At 44.7% G+C, this 20,306-nt stretch overlaps 1 protein-coding gene across 1 annotated transcript in view; it reads left to right on the top strand.

Annotated features, from left to right (window-relative positions):
• The first annotated feature begins 1,035 nt into the window (after nucleotides 1-1,035).
• Nucleotides 1,036-20,306, top strand: part of LOC140203642 (serine/threonine-protein phosphatase 2A 65 kDa regulatory subunit A beta isoform-like) — an 84,876-nt gene continuing 65,605 nt past the window's right edge. Inside the window, exons 1-10 of the mRNA XM_072269690.1 lie at nucleotides 1,036-1,102; nucleotides 2,136-2,245; nucleotides 3,224-3,314; nucleotides 3,406-3,506; nucleotides 6,901-7,133; nucleotides 8,900-9,047; nucleotides 11,874-12,029; nucleotides 15,235-15,349; nucleotides 17,728-17,798; nucleotides 18,713-18,847. Of these exons, the coding sequence (XP_072125791.1) occupies nucleotides 1,036-1,102; nucleotides 2,136-2,245; nucleotides 3,224-3,314; nucleotides 3,406-3,506; nucleotides 6,901-7,133; nucleotides 8,900-9,047; nucleotides 11,874-12,029; nucleotides 15,235-15,349; nucleotides 17,728-17,798; nucleotides 18,713-18,847 (1,227 nt within the window). The remainder of the gene's footprint in view (nucleotides 1,103-2,135; nucleotides 2,246-3,223; nucleotides 3,315-3,405; nucleotides 3,507-6,900; nucleotides 7,134-8,899; nucleotides 9,048-11,873; nucleotides 12,030-15,234; nucleotides 15,350-17,727; nucleotides 17,799-18,712; nucleotides 18,848-20,306) is intronic.

The following is a 20,306-nucleotide window of genomic DNA, read 5'->3' as shown; positions in this document are numbered from 1 at the left end:
TAATGTAGTCCTAATTTTAAAAAGAAGTAGGAAGTGTTCTTCCTCCAGTTCTTGCCAATGTTTTTCTGGCAACCGACACTTAGAACATTATCTGGTCTGCAATCTCTCCATCACTTCAATCACTTTCAGTTACTTGGCCCAGATCACTTTATTTTCACTATGGGTTTAGTGTTTATACATTTTCATCCCCTTCCAGGAAGTCCTTAATGTTCTGCTTCTTTCTAGACAACAGACCTCATCAGTTCCCCTTCATCACCATCTTTCCTCACCTGGTAGAACTAGTTCTTACTCTCAAGTTTGACTTAGGTTTCTCCCACTTTCTCCAAACTAAAGGTGAAGCCTCGGACAGTTGCATGGGCCCCAATTAAACATGCCTTTTCAGCAGTTATATGGGACAATCCATGTTTCAAGCCTTCACTAGTAACGCCTTGGCTTCCTGCATATGGCGTGCACGCAGTAGCTTCATTTCGGGTGCAGTGAACCAGATGCCCGATATGTTAACTCCACCTGCTCTCCTTGCTGATCTCCAGGGTCCCAAGCTTAAACCTCTCAGGCTGGGGATTGCCCTGCAGGTGATAGGGCATGGTCCTCAATTTCTCAACTCCCAGCATGCCCAGTAACTCGTAGATGAGTCTACTCTCGAAGTCCCATCCCTGGTCGCTATGTATCCGCCTGGGGAAGGCCATAATGCATGAAATACTTCTCCCATAACACTTTTGCCACCGTAGTCGCCTTCTGGTCCTTGATAGGAAAAGCCTGAGCATATCCAGTGTAGTGGTCCGTGATGACTAAGACACTGGCCGTGTTGCTGGCATCGGGTTCTATAGACAGGAAATCCATACACACCAGGTCCAGGAGCCCTGCACTCTGCAGGTATGACAGAGAAGCTGCCTGCACAGGCAGTGTCTTCCAGCGTATGCAGCGAATGCACGACTTGCAGTACTCTTCAACCTCCAACTTCATTCAGGGCCAGAAAAACCATAGGTCTTTTCCACCCCCAAATGTCCAGGATCATCATGAAGTGAACTCAACGCAATGCTCCGATACTTCTCAGGCAGAACCAGCTGGCAACGCCGAGGTCGGTCCGGGGCTGACATGACCGGTATAAAATTTGGTTCTTTAACTTCAAACGAGGCTATTCTCTCAGTAATGGAGGTACTGAAGCTGGTTTTGTCTTCTCCGCCTGCGCCATATCCCCCTTTCCAAATACATACCAGATAGTGCCAGTGCCCGGATCACCTCACTGAGCAGCTGCCACTCCTCCAGAACTCAATTCCGGCAGCTGCTTGCTCTTCAGAGCAGTCAGGTTACAGTAAACTGGAGGTAGGGCATCATCAGAAGCCCCCAAATGATCCACTGCTCAATCCGCCCTTTCCTTTTCGTCGGCCTTCACGGTGATGGCAAACTGACACATGGCCTTTATAACCCTTATTTTGTTGTGTGGTTAGTAGAGAAACCAAATATAAAAGACAAAGACGCCGCTCTTGTTAAAGTTAACAGTTTGTGCACAAAAATCTTTGGAGCTCACGCCTCCGGTGTTCCTCCTCAATGACCTCCGCCGAAACGTTGCCAACCGCTGGACCCTCGAATTCCCGTAGACTCCGTCCGGTGATCACCGAGCACTCCCCGCACTCGTTCTACCTCCTCACTCGCCTCGACCGAAAAACCACAAAAGCTCGGTTCCCAGACAAACAAGATAGAATAATGTGTCTCTCATTTGGTTAGTTCCCTGTTATCTGTAGTTAAAACCCAAATATCGCAGCTACAGAGAAACTATTACATCAGCAGTTAGCATTACAGAGACGCCATTTCATTAGCCTTAGCAGTTAACATTACCAAGAACCCTACATGTGTTAGTTGGTATGTGTTCTAAGACTGGGGCTCTCAGTACATGTGTGATAAACAAAACAAAATGGTATGTGAGAGTTTCCAATTAATTCTGGCAGCTATTACTGCGTTGAATCAGATAGATTTTAATTGGAAACTTAAGCTTCAGGTAGCAATAAATGAATAGAAACTAAGTAAAATTGTTAGTTGATTTCTCCCTGCTGAGGTGTATATTTTGAATGATAAAGAATTGGTTGAATTGGAAGCTACTACCTATTATAACTTTGATTTGATTGCATCCCTAACAGGGACAGCATCTGCCAAGAGATCTAGTGTAGACAAATTGAAGGAAGTGCATGAAAAGTATCAGGAGGAGAGATTGAAGGCACAGGAGGCCAGACTCAGTAAAAAACTAGAGGTAAGATTATTGTTATACCTTCTTACCTTGACTGTCCTGCCAGTCTTTGATTAGGGCAATAAGAAAGTTGTCTGTATATACTACTCCAAAATCAATTTGCTATCCACAATATTCATCGTTTAATTTGGAAAACTGTTGAGGAAATTAAGTATATGGTTATTCAAAGGACTTGATCTAGCTTTATTCTTTTTGTTTCTGTTCCATTGCTGGAAGATCCTTCATATCACCCTCAACTTATTCTTAAGGCCCTTTGCATTGCTATATTGCTTCTGACGTTCACAAGTTTTTGAAAAGTATGTAGCTCATTCCACACTCTCACCACCTTCTGAGTGAAGAAATTCCCCCCTCATGTTCCCCTTAAACCTCTCACCTTTCACTCTTAAACCATGGCCTCTGGTTGTAGTCCCACCCAACCTAAGTGGCAAAAATCTGCTTGCATTTACCCTAGATCCTTCATACCTCTGTCAAATCTCCTCTCAATCTTCTATGTTCCAAGCAATAAGGGCCTAACCTATTCAATCTTCCCTCATAACTTAGGTCCTCCAGTCCTGGCACCATCCTTCTAAACCTTCTCTGTACTCTTTCAACTTTACTGACATCTTTCCTGTGGGTAGGCAGCTGAAAGTGCACATGACACTCCAAATTAGGTCTTACTACTGTCTTATAGAATTTCAACATAACATCCAAACTTACCTTGATTTATGAAGCCCAAGGTGCCAGAAGCTTTCTTCATGACCATATCTACCCATGGCACCACTTTCAGTGAATTATGGTCCTGTATTCTTGGAAATGGATGACCAAAGCAGAGGCTCGGCATCTGTAGAAAGAGAAACCATTTAATGACTGGGCTCGGGACTTGTGCTGACGAGAATAATATTGTGCGGTGCCCAGTGGAGTGGCCAGTAATATCTTTTTTTTTCCAGAATTCTGTTCAGGGTTGGATGGCATTGATCAATTTCATTTCTTTCCTTTCCCCAGTCACGGTTGAACAACATAAAGCAACTGTCCACAATTGCCTTGGCCTTGGGGGTAGAGCATACCCGGAATGAGCTGCTCCCACTTCTGACTGGTAGGTACAAAGCTGCGTGTGGTTGGGCTGCTTCGGTTTGAACAATCGCCTCTCAGAGTCACCTTGCCACTGATTTCTCATCTAGATGCAGACACCATTTTCGATGAAGACGAGGCACTGCTGGCATTAGCGGAGCAACTAGGGAGCTTCACGGTGCTCGTTGGCGGACCGGAGTATGTTCACTGTTTGCTGGTAAGAGCGGTCGTACATTTACAAAGCACTGCACAAGACAGACACGCGGTTAATGCCATTGAAGTGGTATTACTGTCTTAATAAAGGTTAATTTCCAGAAGATGATTCTCAAAGCAGCAGGGTTCCACAGGCAATGATAAAGTAAGTGACTTTATAATGAGTCATAGAAAAGTTCAGCACATGTTCCCCTTAAACATTTCACCTTTCACCCTTAACCCATGACCTCTAGCTGCAGTCTCATCCAACCTCAGTGGACAATGACTGCTTGCATTTACCCTATCTAAACCCCTCGTAATCTTGTCTCCTTCTGTCATATCTCTTTGCAATCTTCTATGTTCCAAGATAAAAAGAAGTCCTAACATATTCAATCTTTCCATATAACTCAGGTCCTCCAAACCCGGCAATGGCCCTGTAATCTTTCTTTGTTATGATGGGTTGCATGAATGAGGGGTAAACGGACACATACAGAACCCTCTCTGCTTTTATTGTTTGCAATAAAATCTTTGAGGCAGATGAGGCTTTGTGCCACCCCAACATATTTGTAGGCACGAGAAAGTCTGCAGATGCTGGAAATCCAAATCAACTCTCACAAAACGCTGGAGGAACTCAGCAGCTCAGGCAGCGTCTGTGGAAAAGAGTAAGCGGTCGATGTTTCTGGCCGAGACCCTTCTTCAGGACCTGGTTGAAATATTGGAGGGGTGTATCATTGAGAATTGCTACAGTGAAGTGTAGTTACTCTACCCCTGATCCAGGTTCACCCACGCAGCCTGTTGGAAAACATACACGGACTGATACCGTCCCCCGAACACTGAAACCTCTGCTCTGTATTGACCAAATATACGTTCAACATGAGCCCAACTGGGGGAAACAAAACACAGATTTTAATGCCCAGATGCAATGGTCCTATGCATTAAATATTTATTTAAAATAACATACTTGTATTGTTTTTAAATACCCGTAATGGGGAACAAGATTCTGAAATTAAATAACGAGGGCCTCAGGCTATTACAGGGCATAGATCAAATTGAAATGATTTTCAGTGATCAGTTCATCATAGGACAATTCAGAATTAAAACAATGAAATCAATTTATGAAACCACCAAAGTAGCTCGATCAATGAGGTTTAACCAGGATGCTGCCTGCTTTAGAGGAAGTGCTGCAACCTTATCAGACTCTGGGTGGGCCACGTCTGGAGTATTGCATGCAGTTCTGATTGTCCCACTATAGGAAAGATGTTGGGGCTTTGGGGTCGATGCGGAAGAGGTTCGCCAGAATGTTGCCTGGTTTAGAGGACGTGTGATCATGAGAGCTGGATAAACTTATGTTGTTTTCTCTGAAGCGCTGGAGGCCGAGGGGAGATCTGCTAGAGGTTTGTAAGATTATGAGGAGCATGTGCATAGATTAAGTAAAGAGGAGTATCTGTTTCCCAGGATTTAAATGTCTAATACCAGAGGTATGCATTAAAGGTGAGAGTGGGTAGGTAGGTTCAAGGGGGATGTGAGGGGTAAGTTTTTTTTACCATCAGAGTGGTGGATGCCTGGAATACATTGACTGGTATGATGGTAGAGACTTTTCAGAGACTTTTGGATAGGCGCATGGGTATGAAAAAGATGGAGGGAGATGGACATTGTGTAGGTAGGAGGGATTAGTTCTTGGTGGTTTTTGATTTTCTTTTTAGCTGGTTCAGCACAACATTGTGGGCCGAATGGCCTGTTTCTGTACTTTACTATTCCATGTTTTACTTTATTGATTGCAGTGGTTTCAAATTAGACATTCCAGCGTCAGTATGTTGCGTATAGAGTGTGTACGTTCTTTTGTATTGATACTCCTTTCAAAAATGTTTTCTTTTTGTGTAAAATTACCTGCGAGTACAGGCAGAGAATTCTTAAAGCATTTACGTAAGGAATCCAATTTGCTCATGTGTGGGTGGGGGCTGTATATAAAATATCACAAACTTTTAGCAGTGTTTCTTGAAGAACGCTGAGATGGCGTGGCTTTGTATTATAGAAAATAGCAATTCAGAAACGTTTTCTCGGAGCCCCTGTGATGCCTGCAATTCTAAACTGAAACGTGGGCACAGTTGTTGTTTGAATAGTTATATAAGATATAGGTGCAGAGTTAGGCTATTTGGCCCATCGATCCATTTTCCCCTCTCAGCCCCAATCTCCTGCCTTCTCCCTGTATCCTTCCATGCTGCGATTAATCAAGAGTCTTATCAATTTGTCTTTCAATCATGGCTGATCCTTTTTTCGCCTCCTCTGCCCCACTCCCCAGTCTTCTCCCAGTAACCTTTGATGCCATGAACCTATCAAGAACCTATCAATCTCTGCCTTAAATATACCCAATGACTTGTCCGCCACAGCCACCTGTGGCACAGAATTCCACATATTCACCACCCTCTGGCTGAAGAAATTCCTCATCATTTTCATTCTAAAAGCATATCCCTCTATTCTGGGGCTGTGCCCTCTAGCCTTAGACTCCCCTGCCATAGGAAACATCCTCTCCACATCCACTCTATTCAGACCTTCCAACATTTGATAGGTTTCAATGAGGTCTCTTCTCATTCTTCTGAACTCCAGCGAGTACAGGCCCAGAGCCATCAAAGGCTCCTCACGTGACAAGCCTTTCATTCCCAGTATTATTTTTGTGAATCTCCTTGAAACTCTGCACACTGTCAGCACCTCCTTTCTTAGATGAGGGGCCCAAATCTCCTCATAATACTCTAAATGATGCCTCACCAATACATTATAAAACCTTAACATTACATCCCTGCTTTTATATTCTAGTCCTCTCGAAATGACTGCTAACATTGCATTTGCCTTCCTCAGCCTGCAAGTTAACCTTTAGTGAATGCTGCACGAGGACTCCCAAGTCCCTTTGCACCTCGGATTCTTGAATTTTCTCCCAATTTAGAAAGTATTTTACACTTTTATTTCTTCTAACGAAGTGGATGACCATGGACTTCCCTCAAACTTTGGCAAAATTATTCTGATAGGCAGCTTCATGTTTATTTGCATATTAAAACCTCATAGGATGAACAATTATTGGTACTTAATTTGAAGATGAAATAGTAATTACTGGTAATTAGGAATGTGTCAGTGTAATTTCCATTTAATATTAGTACAGAGTTTTCTGGTTAGGAACCTTGGGAATTTCTGTGATTGAGAAAATATGTCCTTTGATTTATACAGTTTTTGGTAGTTTGTGTTTTGTCCTCCAGCACGGCTCTATATTCTTCTGCCTTTAAATGTTTCTCTGTCTCATTTTCTTTATGAGAATTCCTAATTCTCAGCAATGTAAGAATTTATCTTAAAGATTGTTTCTAAATATTGTGTTTCCTAGAAGTAGAGTAAAACGAAGATGTGTTTCAGTTTAATTCTTTCCCACTAATCAGCCTCCCTTGGAGAACCTGGCAACGGTGGAAAAATCGGTAGTACGAGATAAAGCCATCGATTCACTGCGAGCCATCTCCCACGAGCACTCTCCTGCAGACCTAGAAGTCCACTTTGTGCCACTGGTCAAGCGCCTGACTTGTGGTGACTGGTTCACGTCCAGGACTTCGGCATGCAGCCTTTTCAGTGTCTGCTACCCTCGGGTATCCAGCTGTGTAAAGACCGAGCTGCGTCAGTAAGTACTTTCCTCCCTTGGAATGCTGGAGATGAACATGATTGAAGTTGGCTAGGAATATTACAGTATTATCGTAGAAAATCTACATCCTGTAGTATCGCTCATTATGTACCGTGTCGTATGGTGTGGGCGATCGTGGGTCTTTCCGTGGACAGGATTGTTCTTGGCGAAGTTTTCTACACAAGTGGTTTGCCATTGCCTTCTTTCTGGGCAGCGTGTGTCTTTACAAGACGGGTGACCCCCAGCCCATTATCAATATGCTTCAGAGACTGTCTGCCTGGTGTCAGTGTCAGGAGTTGAGATCTGCACCTGCTGCTCATACAACCGTCCACCACCTGCTCCCACGGCTTCAGGTAGCCCTGATCGGGGAGGCTAAGTGGGTGCTACACCTTGCCCTACGGTGACCTGCAGGCTAGTGGAGGGAAGGAGTGCCTTACACCTCCTTTGGCAGGGACGTATTTCCTTCCTGCCACCCAATTTCAGTATAATTTGGTTTTATTGGCGATAAGATGCTGCCACCATGGTGGACAGGACCTTGTTTTAACTGAGTGGGTAGAAGTTTCTAGTTTAGAGAATAATCAGCCCAAAATAGCACAGAAAGTGCGGCATTTTTGTTTTTAATGACATAAACTGAAGGTTTTTTGTGTGTTTTTAGTGAGGAAGGAGCAAAAGCCGAGGCGCATCATAGTGGAGTGGTGCTCATCGCTTACTCTCGGCTGTGGGGTTGAAGTGGCCTTGTCATTTACAAAGGCGTGCTCTTTTTGAGAGCCGTGTCTTGTCAAGCCTGTTGCTCTGCTTCAGGGCCATTTTGATTAATCTGGCGCGCAGAGGATTTCACTTGTTCGGAGGTGTTTGAGTTTTGTCGGACGAGAAGGTTGCTTTGGTAACTGTGTGCCCCTGCAGTCCACAACCAATGGCTCTGTTCTGCTCCAAGTGCAGGAGTCCCACATCTGGGGTTCACTTCCAGCCGCTTTACTCCCTGAATTAAAATTTTTTGTGGTGTCATTTGTGTAAACTTTCAGACACAGTCAGTTGTTTCAGAAAAAGAGAGGGCTGTATGGTGGGGAAATTCTAGGCAGCTTCTAGAGTAGGTTACGTGGTCAGCACAACATTGTGGGCTGAAGGGCCTGTAATGTGCAGTAAATTTCTATATTCTGTTGCTATCTTGAAGTATTTCTCAGGATAAAATCTGAATACCACAAATATTGGATTTTTGGGTGGTGTGGTGGAGATGCGTCTCTACCAAAGGAGGTGTAAGGCTTCCTTCTGCTGGTCTGCAGGCCACCCTTGGGCAAGGTGTAGCTCCTGCTTCGATACCATCGACCCCTCCCGACCGCCCCCGCCCCGATCAGGGTCAGGTGAAGCCATGGGGTCAGGTGGTGGATGAGCAGCCGGTGCAGATCACAAGTCCCGGTTATGCGACACCTGACGCCAGGTAGACAGTTTCTGAAGTGCATTGATAATGGGCTGGGGGTCACCCACCTTGTACAGACACACACTGCCCAGAAGGCGGAAATGACAAACCACTTCTGTAGAAAACTTTACGGAGAACAATCAGGGTCATGGAAAGACCGTGACCACCCATAGCATATGACACAGCACATAATGATGATGGGTTTAGCAAAATATTTTAGTAGCTTCTGATTTAGAAACATTAATTGCAAAAATGTCAATTTTTAGTGCTTGTATTTCTGCTTGCGAATTGTTAAGTTCTGCATCAATGGGCGACTACTCCTATGTGACCTTTAATTTTATTTTTTCTGCAGACTTTTCCACAGCTTGTGCTCAGATGACACACCAGTGGTCCGCCAGGCAGCAGCATCAAAGTTGGGTGAATTTGCAAAGGTTGTGGAGCTGGAGTTTTTGAAAAGTGACATTATACCCCTCTTCACTTCCCTGGCTTCTGATGAGCAGGTATGTAGTTGTAGAGCAGACACTGGGGTGGCAGCGGGAAGTCGAATTGAAGTGGGTGGCCATTGGGATACCCCGGCTGTCGCAGCGGAACCAGAGAAGGTGCTCGTTGAAGAAGCCGCCCCCCCAACCCCATCTGTGTTGGTCCTCCGATGTCGAGGAGGCCACGGCAGGAGCTCCAGATACAGCGAATAGCCCCGAGAGGAAAGCACCGCTTCGCCTGCAAGAACTGTTTGCAGCCCTCAACGGAGGCATATGGGCGACTGTAGACCTTGTCTTGCTTTCGGGGAGAGCGACAAGGATGAATGAGTGGCGTGGAACCCTGAAGGGTGGGGTGGGGAAAGTGGGGTGTGATTAGTGGCAGAGACCTCTTGCAGATAGCGGAGGATTGAGATTAGTCTAGGAGTCTATTGTGGGTGGTGGGGGCTACAGACACTGCTGCGCTGGAAAGGCTTGTGGGGTGGGAATGCAGGTGACGTGGATGAAGGAAGCGTGGATTATAGTGAAGAAAGGTGATCTTATTCCCCATGGCTTGTCATGATTTATCTTGCTGAAGCTGCTGCTGTCACCTTGGCTTTATGTCACATGTGTATCAATTGCTTGTACTGAGGAGCCTCTGTATCCCACACGTCATGGCAGTGTGTGAAATAACGGAGAGCACTTGGCTCGTTCCGGTCACAGGCTGTCTGTCATTCCGCTCACTGGAGCAATTCCCCCCCCCCCCACCCCACATTACCGCTTGCATTTTACTGTATGGATGAGCTGGAGGTGGGAAAGATTAGTACGGATGGTGTGTCCGTGGCAAAGAACTGAGTTGCATCCGGTTAATACGTCCATGTACTCAATATGCTACGCCTTGTTAATGCCACTTCCTGCTTGCAAAGTTTCTGTTGTCGTAGTCTGCACCATCTGTTCACCTTTGTAACCGGGGTTCACAACCCTCTTTTACGCCATCGACCCCCTACCATCAACCGAGGGGCCCCAGGTTGGGAGCCCCTGCTTTATAAACTTCCTTTGTCCACAGCAGATGGAAGCAGTGCCTGTCAATCTATTGGCATGATTACACCATTCCACTACTCCAGCTGGAGATGCTCCTCCAAGAAGGTGGTTATCTTGAGGCTTTTGCCTGAAGAGCGAACTGTTTAATCAGTGTGTGTCCTTTCATATTCCTCCAACCTAAAGTATCCCGGGCAAAAGGCTTGACGCAGTCCGCAGTATCCTCGTGTACTAAGGAGCCAGAGTCGTACAGAAATGGTACGCTGAAGGGGAGCTGGGATGGACACTTTGACCCTCACCTAGCTTCTGGTTAACGGTTGGACGTGTGCTCCTTGGTGTTGAGTAAGCTTCTCTTCTGGTTACTGTCCAGTGACTCCTGGAAATAAACCTTCACATCTGTAGCCAAGGAGATGTTCACACTTGCTCCAGGTTCAGACCCCACCAATGATGGCTAGCGTATCAAAACAAGCATGTAATGTTCACATTTTATAAGGCTTCACTTGGAATATTGAAGGTAGTTTTGGGCCCCTTATCTAACAAAGGGTTTGCCAAGACAGGAGTGGGTTCAACGGAGGGTCACGAAAGTGATTGAAAGGTCCAGGATTGAAAGGCTTGTCGTTCAAGGAGCATTCGATGGCTCTGTTCCTGTAGTCATTTGAATTCAGAAGAATGAGGGGGAGGGATCTCATTGTAACCTGTCAAATACTAAAAGGCCTCTAGAGTGGATATGGGGAGGATGTTTTTTATGGTGGGACAGCCTAAGACCAGAGGAAGCAATCTCAGAGCAGAGGTTTGTCCATTTAGAATGGAGATGAGGAAGGATTTCCTTATCCAGAGAATCTGTGGAATTCATTGTCACAGAGGAGAAGTCATTGGGTATATTCAGGGCAGAGAGGTTGATAGATTCTTGATTAGTCAGGGCATGAGAAGTGACCTGGTTGAAGCGTGTAAGATGATAAGAGGTATTAATCGTGTGGATAGCCGGAGACTTTTTCCCAGGACTGAAATGGCTAACATGAGGGGGCATAGTTTTAAGGTGCTTGAAAGTAGGTATAAGGGGGACATCAGAGGTAAGTTTCTCACCTAGAGAGTGGTGGGTGTGTGGAATGCACTGACAACAAAGGTGGTAGAGATGGATACAGGGTTTTTTAAGAGACTCTTAGATAGGTACATGGAGCTTAGGAAAATAGAGGGCTATGCGGTAGGGAAATTCTAGGCAGTTTCTCGAGTAGGTTACTTGGTCTGCACAACTTTGGGGCCGGATGGCCTGTAAAGTGCTGTAGATTTCCGTGTTTCGATGAAGAGATATGGGGAGAAGGCAGGAGATTGGGCTGAAGGTGAAATGGATCAACCATGATGAAATGTCAGAGGAGACTCGATGTGCCAAATGGCCTAATTCAGCTCCTACATCCTACGGTGAAAAGTGACCACTTGGGTGATTAGCTTGGAGATTCACTCAGCAGAGAATGGTGCTTCAAGAGCAGGAGAAAGAAAATTGATTTATCAATAAATTTTTGCACTGTCATGACATTTGCTAATATACTAATCCAAGGAATGCTTCCATCAAAGGTTGCATGTTGATACACTCCAAATTTCCATTCCAGTACTTGTATCCTGGGAAGATTCCAGCACACATTGCAAAGTAATGAAACCTGTTGCTACTTTCTAGGTGATCTGAACGGATATCATCTGGGAAACAATTGTTATATTGTCAGTATTTATTTTTATGATTTTTTTGATGAGATTAGTTCTTCCTAATGTTAACTTCAGGAAATTAATTTTGTTTTTTAATGAAGAACCAGCTCAAACCCGGTTTGAACATCTTTTTCACAGGATTCGGTGAGGCTGTTGGCAGTTGAGGCTTGTGTGAGCATAGCCCAGCTGCTGCCCCAGGAAGACCTGGAAGCGTTGGTGATGCCGACCCTCCGGCAGGCAGTGGACGATGAATCCTGGCGTGTTCGCTATGTGGTGGCAGACAAGTTTTCTGAGGTACGTGTTATTGCTAAAGCACAAAATGCATCTCTTTGGTATGATGATATGGTGCATTTATGTTTTAAAGCTAGTCTTTAAGTTTTCTGTTCCAGCTGGAATCCCTTCTGATTCTGTCAAAAGTCATGAAAACACGATTAGTTCCTCTAATATAGTTTTAAAAAATCATTAAATCAAGCACCTGCGTATTTTTAATATAATTGACTGACATGCCAAAAGGTGCTGAGATTTCTTTCCAGATTCATTTAATTAGCCTGTTTTTAAACATGGATCTGAAATAGAACAAAGTTGGTCTGAATTGAGCTCAGATCTTTTTCAGTGTATCTGAAGGATAATCCTGTGACAGGGGTTTAGAACAAACTTGTTGGCATAGTGCCAGGGATCTGGGGATTCAGCACGTGCACAGGTTGATGACACTGATATTTTTCACTTTTGACTGGAGGAAGTTAAGGGGAACTTCAGTTCTGTTTAAAAATGAGTCGAAAGGTTGAAAAGCCAGGACGATCCTCAGAGACTTTGACACTCAGGAACTTGAAATTACTCACCCTTTCCACAGTCCCCTTGATTAGGACTGACGTATGTTCCCTTGACTTCCCCTTCCTGACGTCCACAATCATTGGTTTTACTGTCATTGTGGTAAATTTTGTGATGTAGGGCATTAATTAATTAATTTAATTAAAATTTTGATGGACTGGACTTTGCTGGTTCCTTCCCACTGCTGACTTCACACAAACCAGGTATGGTGTAGGGAGGTGGTGATTCAACTTCACCCTCCTGTGGTCCACAATCAGTTCCTTGGTCTGACTGACAAAGTGCCAGATTGTTGCCACACCACTCAACCAGCTGATCTATCTCACTCCTCTTCGGCCCCTTGTCACCATCTGAAATTCTGCCAACAATAGTTGTGTCATCGGCAGATTTATAGCCCTGAAGAGCAGTCTTGGCCCGAAACATCGACTGTTTATTTCATTTCCATAGATGCTGCCTGGCCTGCTGAGTTCCTCCAGTATTTTGTGTTAAGTTTCCAGCATCTGCAGAATCTCCTGTGTGTTTATGTTTTTTGAACCAGATGGTCTTTGTTCTCAGTATAAAACTTGTTGCCTCAGGCTTCCTCCTGGTGCTCCGGTTTCCTCGCACAGTCCAAAAGCATTCCGGTTAGTAGGTTAAAGGGTCATTGTAGATTGTTGCACAAGTTGGTGGGTTACTGGCGGTGCAGTTTGAAGGGCCGGAACAGCTTGTTGCGTTCTGTGTCTCCAATTAAATCTATGCCCTTTAGTCTTAGGCTTTCCCAGCCTGGGAAAACACTCGGATCAACTGAAATCTCCGTGCTTTTCTCACCACAATGTAATACAAGTCCTCAAAATAAAGGCACATTGCCTACATAGGTTAATTGCAAACATTAACAATCAGGTTAACATTATTTAACAATTAAGAAGCATTATTTAATGATTAAATAACATTATTTAGTTGTTTCTTTTGACCTGAGAAATTAGCTGATTACAATTGCTCACGTTGTTGTCTGTGTACCATACTTTCGGATTCAGAGCCATCAACGACAATATTTTCTCAACTTTGCCTTTCTTTAAAAATTTAAAATTCCGTCTCTTTAGGCCAGGAAAATCTGGTCCCACCCCAAAGCATTGAGATTAAATCTTTCTGTTCTGTATGAGTGTAAAATCTGTACTGAAGCAGCTGGTTTATCTGTGGATATACTATCAAGGATAGATCATTACAGCTGTTTTACCTGGGTAACACTAAAGAATGCTGCTTCTAAATGGACACCATTTATCTGACCATTCCCTTTTTCTCCCCACTCATTTATTTCTTTACCAGAGCATGGGGTATCCACTCATTGATAAACATGTGAACACAATGGCAACATTTCTCTGGGTTTCTTTCCTCTTACCCCATGGCTTCACGTGACCCTGATTGGGGGGGTGGGGTTGGCTAAGCAGGTGCTACACCTTGCCCAAGGGTGACCTGCAGGCTAGCGGAGGGAAGGAACGCCTTACATGTCTCTTGGTAGAGATGTATTTCCACCCTGCCACCCATGATAAAATTACATAATTAAAAACTGTAAACCTGATCGAAAATTAAAGCAAATTACAGATGGACCAGTGTTCAAAAGGACACAGAAAACACAGCCATTTTGTCATCTTAGGATTGTTACCCTTGGAACAGGCAAAGACTTTATATTGTCTGTCTTTATCCGATAACTAACCCGTGTTCAAAAATAAGCTCCATATAAGGTAACACACACAAAAATGCTGGAAGAACTCAGCAGGTCAGGCTGCATCTATGGAAGTGAATAAACAGTTGACGTTTTGGGCCAAGACCTTTCATCAGGACTGGAAAGGAAGGGGAAATATGCCAGAACAAGATAAAGGTTGCCAGAGCACTTGTGAAATTGGCACCAACCCATTATTGGAAAACAATTGCATTAGAACGATACAGAGTTTATTGTATTTATAAAGTTCTGCTATCATTGCTAATGACAGACCATCACAAAAGGCACTTTCTATGCTCAAGATCACGTATAAACTAATCTTGCAATGAAGTCTGTAGCTAAAGTATAGTTCAGATTTTTAATTTTGAAGTTCATATTTTCAGAGTACATACATGTCACCACATAAAACCCTGAGATTCATTTTCCTGTGGGCATACTCAGCAATTTCTATAGAATAGTAACTGTAAACAGGATCAATAAAAGATAAAGTACAAATGCAAATATAAATAAATAGCAATAAATAACAAGAGTATGAAATAACAAGATAAAGAGTAATTAAAGTAAGATCATTGCTCGTGGGAACATCTCAATTGATTAAGTGTACTGATCCCCTGTAGTTCAAGATCCTTATGGTTGAGGGGTAATAACTGTTCTTGAACCTGGTGGTGTGGGTCCTGAGGCTCCTGCAGCTTCTACCTGATAGTTGAGGGGTAATAGCTGTTCTCGAGCCTGGAGGTGTGGGTCCTGAGGCTCCTGTACCTTCTACCTGATGATTGAGGGGTAGTAACTGTTCTTGAACCTGGTGGTGAGGGTCCTGAGGCTCCTGCACCTTCTACCTGATGGCAGCAGCGACACGAGCGTGGAAAAGAAAGATGGTGTTGTCTTTGTGATTCCTCTGTTCACGTGTTAATGCACAGATTGCTGCTATTGAAACCCACTCTATCTTTGTTACTCATTTGGTTTCTCTTGCCTTTAAAGCTTCAGAAAACCGTGGGTCCTGAAATTGTGGAAAATGATCTGGTTCCTGCTTTCCAAAACCTGTTGAAAGATTGTGAGGCTGAAGTGCGAGCAGCTGGGGCCAACAAAGTTAAAGGTTGGTTGGGAATTCTCATTCTTGTCTTTTCCATCCGGTTTAAGATGTTGTTGGTGAAGCACAGTGACAACTTTCTGGCAGCAGAAACAACTATCAATTACTTCATTAATAGACTCTTGTTCTGGGCAATGACACTGCAATCTGTGCCTGTAACTTTCCTAGTGGAGACGAGGCCTTTGATCCAGCTGTACAACCTGGCATTTTGCAGTGCAGTCCTGAACATTATTTGCTTACTTTTCTTGTCTGCACAATTTGTCTTTTTTTCCTGCGCATTGTGTGATTGATGGTTTTCTGTCTTTAATGGGTTCTGTTGGGTTCCTTTGCTTTGTGGCTGCCTGTAAGGAGACAAATGTCAAGGTTGTGTATAGTACGCATGGTGGTTGCACATTTTGTCTGACAATGACAGGAAACCTGTGCGGGAGAGTTTTTAAAATGGAAAAGCCTTTGCACTGTGGCAGTTCCACTCTCTTGGCCTCAGAAGTCCGGGTCCAGTGGTATGAACAAGCGCCAGAAGAAACAGGGGTCTTCTTGTTTGCAGTGGATGACCAGGACGCTTTCTGTGTCTTTTCATGCCCCTCGCTCTCCACAGCGCGATGCAGAGCCACCTTCCTGGCCGTTGGGCTTTACTGCAGATCGCACCCGCCCAGTCCGCTGAGGCTGACTTTGCATGCTGGGACTGGCTTGTCCGAATCTCACTGGAGTATGAGACTGCTGTCACGTGCAAATGGCTGCTTGCAGCCACAGGGGAGAGATGAGTGTCCGGTGGGGAGCAAAGGTGAGTGAGCTGCCCCGGAATGGACACGACAAGCCCCTTCACCAGAGGTGCGACCCCTTCCCTGGACACCCCTGAACTTTGAACTCCTGTGAAAGATGTAAACAAGGTTGAAAGAATGCAGAGAAAATTTACAAGGATGTTTCCTGGTCTGGAGGACCTGACTTAGAAGGAAAGATTGAATAGGTTAGGACTGTATTCTTCAGAATGCAGAAGACTGAGAGGAGATTTGATGGAGGTACAATATTATGGGGGCGTATGGATGGGATAAATGCAAGCAGGTTTTTTCCACTGAAATTGGGTTGGACTACAACCAGAGGTCATGGGTTAAGGGTGAAAGGTGACAAGCTTAAGGGGAACATGAGGGGAAACTTCTTCACACAGAGGGTCATGAGAGTGGAACGAGCTGCCAGCACAAGTGGTCCATGCAGTTTTGATTTCAATATTTAAGAGAAGTTTGAATAGGTACATGGATAGTAGGAATATGGGGGTGGTGGTGGTGTTATGGACCTGGTGCAAGCAGATGGGAGTAGACAGTTTGAATTGTTCAGAATGGACGAGAGGGGCCAAAGGGCCTTTTCTGCGCTGTGCTTTTCTATGACTCTATTTAATGTGGTACCACATATCCAGGTGACACTTCTCCAAGTGAGAACAGCATGCCAGCATGCCTCCCCTTTGGCATCCTGATCTGATCCCAGAACTGGATGACAGCAAATGGAAAGGAATTGTGTGCCACTTGACTTCATGTTTCGATGGTGGCTGCTCCTTACAAAGTGCACTTCATTGCTTGTGCAGAGTCTTGAAAGGTTGTGAGATTGTGAAAAAGAGTGAGTGGTGTTCTTTACGTTTGTACCACTGACTGCCTAACCCGAGGCCCTCCGTTGGTCAGGGTCCACCATGGATGTTACGTGCAGCTGTCTACGTGATACGTAAGCCAGGGCAGTATGATATGGAGAGTAAGCTGTTGCCCATGTAGCAGGCTCCCCCTCTCCACACATCTGATGAATCTGAAGGATCGGCAGAGACCGATACAGTTTGGTACCAGTGGCATCGCAGGAGTTGCCAGTCAGCGTTGAACTCAACGTAGGATTGCCTCGGAGAATCCGGCTCCGGATTTTTCCCTCGGGGTTTACTCCAGGGAAAATGTACAGATGTACCAAAATTGAACCTGTGCTGACTCTTGATGTTTACACTGTAGGTGCTGGCCTTGCTTTTCCTTGTGCGACTTAAATAGTGCTTCAGAATGTATGTTTTCTCTTGCCACTATCTTGTGAGAAGATACAAATATTAAGGCAGATGCTTTTCAGCAATTGCTTAATCTGTTAAACTTTATTGATTTATCATTGTGGTGAGAGTGTGGAACGAGCTGCCAGCGCAAGTGGTGCGTGCAAGCTCGATTTCAACGTTTAAGAGAAGTTTGGATGGGTACGCAGATGGTAGTGGTATTGAGGGCTATGGTCCAGATGCAGGTTGATGGGAGTAGGCAATTTAAATGGATCGGCACAGAATAGATGGGCTGAAGGGCCTATTTCTGTGCTGTACTTTTCTCTGACTCCATTGTTTTGTTTGAGAATAACTCTCTAACATGCAGTACTCTATCTTGCAGATTTCTGTGAAAACTTGCCAGTAGATTGCAGGGAGACTGTCATAATATGTCACATCTTGCCGTATGTTAAGGTAATATGCCTTCTCAAATTCTTGGCTGGTTATACAGTCTATCTAAAATTAATGTAGCAACTCATCTCATTCACTTCAGGAAAAAGTCCCTCAGTATTTTGGGTGGGTCTGAAACGAGGATTCAGGCACCATTTATCAGTGTGAACTGCTTGTAACTGGAAAAGCTCAGTGTCCAAGCACGAGTCACATCTTGCCCCCTCTCCCGTCCCATTCTCCTCTCCTGTCCCATCCCCCTCTCCCACTCCCTCCCCATCCCCCTCTCCTGCTCCCTCCCCCTCTCCCAAAGGGCTGAGTTCTGCCGAAGGGTTTTGGACTGAAATGTCGACTGTCCTTTTCTCCATAGGTGCTGCCTGGCCTGCTGAGTTCCTCCAGCATCTTGTGTGTGTTGCTGGTTTTTTAACATGGTGTTGGCTGCCTGGAGTGATGGTAGAGGCAGATATATCGGGGACTTTTAATGACGTTTAGATAAGCACACGAATGTGAGGAAAACGGAAGAATATGGACATCGTGTAGATTAGATTGCCCACTTGATTAGGAATTTAAGTATAACATTGTGGGTTATGGGGCCGGTTCTGTTCCATGATTTATATAAACTAGAATATCAAACTGTAAAAGAAATTATTTAAGAATGATCCATGACTGACCAGGTGGATCATAAGAACGTGGATCAGGATGGCATCATGAGTGAGATATCTAATGACAAACAAGAGAAAATCTGCAGATGCTGGAAATCCGAGCAACACACACAAAATGCTGAAGGGACTCAGCAGGCCAGGCAGCTTCTATGGGGAACAGTACAGTCGACGTTTCTGTAGGTGCTGCCTGGCCTGCTGAGTTCCTCTAGCATTTTGTGCGTGTTGACTGAGATACCTGTCTGGGTTTTCATTTGATCATTTTTTGTGTTTCTTTTCCAGGAACTTGTGTCTGACACCAATCAACACGTGAAGTCAGCTCTGGCCTCTGTTATTATGGGCTTGTCCACCATCCTGGGCAAGGACAGCACTGTTGAGCACCTGCTTCCCCTGGTCTTGGCTCAGCTCAAAGATAAGGTAATTTTATCATGAAGTACAAACTTTAACATACCCCTTGCGTGACTGGTGGCCATCGTGGATAATATTTGATTAGCCTACCGAAATCAGGCAAACACCAATGGAGAGCTTTCTTCTGTGTGCTGTTTGGAAGCTGTTGTCAAGTCCAGAGTGCTGAGGAAAGGTCGCTTATTGTTCATTAGGCGATCAAAAAGTTGGTTGTCATCTCTGGAACTTGTACATCTGCTGAAGGTGACAAGCAGTCCATGCTCCACCACAAGATACAGGTATCTGGATAAGTGTGCCAGAATGGGACGTGTTGCAACACAGACTGATGTGTCTAGGCTTTTACTCTCACTGATATCGATTCCTGGAAGGGGACAGCAGTTGGCCCATGTTCATCTGCTTTCTTTCCTGTTGACAAACATTGTAACTGCCGTTTGCTTGGAGCTGTGCGGTGATGTCCAGCATTCTAAAGTGTTATAATCACAGATTCTGCAGATGCTGGCAATCCACAGCCACACGCGTGCACACACACATACACACACACACAATGCTGGAGGAACTCAGCAGGTCAGGCAGCATCTATGGAGGGGAATGAACCCTTGGGCTGACACCCTTCGTCAGGACTGGAAAGGAAGGGGGAAGGCACCAGAATAAGAAGGTTGGGAGGATGGGGGGAGTACAAGCTGGTAGGTGATAGGTAGACCAGGTGATGGGAAAGGTTGGTGTGTAGGGGAGGGGAGTTGAAGGCAGGTGATGGGTGGGAAAGGTAAAGGGCTGGAGAGGATAGATAGTAGGGGAATTAAGGGTTATGGGGAAAAGGCAGGTAGATGAAGCTGAGTTTATGGACAGGTCAGCCATGATCTTACTGAATGGCGGGGCAGGCTTGATGGGCCGGATGGCCTACTCCTGCTCCGATTTCTTATGCTTTTATGAATCATGAATGGAATAACAACTGTTTCTTCCACCGGAGTCTCTCGAACTGTTCTTTTAGTTTGAGAGCTTCAGATAAGAGCAAATGTGCAGTGCGTTCTTTAGAAGCAGTGATGTGAGCTGGTTTGTAATCTGAGTGCATATTGGATTAAAGATGAATCGGTTAATGGTGTGATGGAGCTGTTATTTCTCCATCCATCAAGTTCCTTGTTTATTTTGGCGTGAACTTAAACAAAACTGTTGCATGTGCAAATTCTGGATTTTTTAATTTATATGGAAATTTGCATTCTTTCATTATTTTTACAGAATTAAGATTATTTTTAAAAATATAAAAAAAATCTCTCCCCTCTCCTCTCTTTCCTCAATTCCCCACTCTGAGCTTTTACTTCTCACCTGTCCATTACTTCTCCCTGGGTCCCCACCTCCTTCCATCTCTCCTGTGGTCCACTCTCTTCTCCTCTCCTCTCTCAGATTCTTTCTTCTCCAGCCATTGACCTTTCCCACCCACCTGTCTTCACCTAACACCTTCCAGCTGGCCTCCTTC

This window comes from Mobula birostris, chromosome 10, assembly GCF_030028105.1.
Source record: "Mobula birostris isolate sMobBir1 chromosome 10, sMobBir1.hap1, whole genome shotgun sequence".
Classification (NCBI taxonomy): domain Eukaryota; kingdom Metazoa; phylum Chordata; class Chondrichthyes; order Myliobatiformes; family Myliobatidae; genus Mobula; species Mobula birostris.
This window is presented reverse-complemented; position numbering and strand designations above follow the sequence as displayed.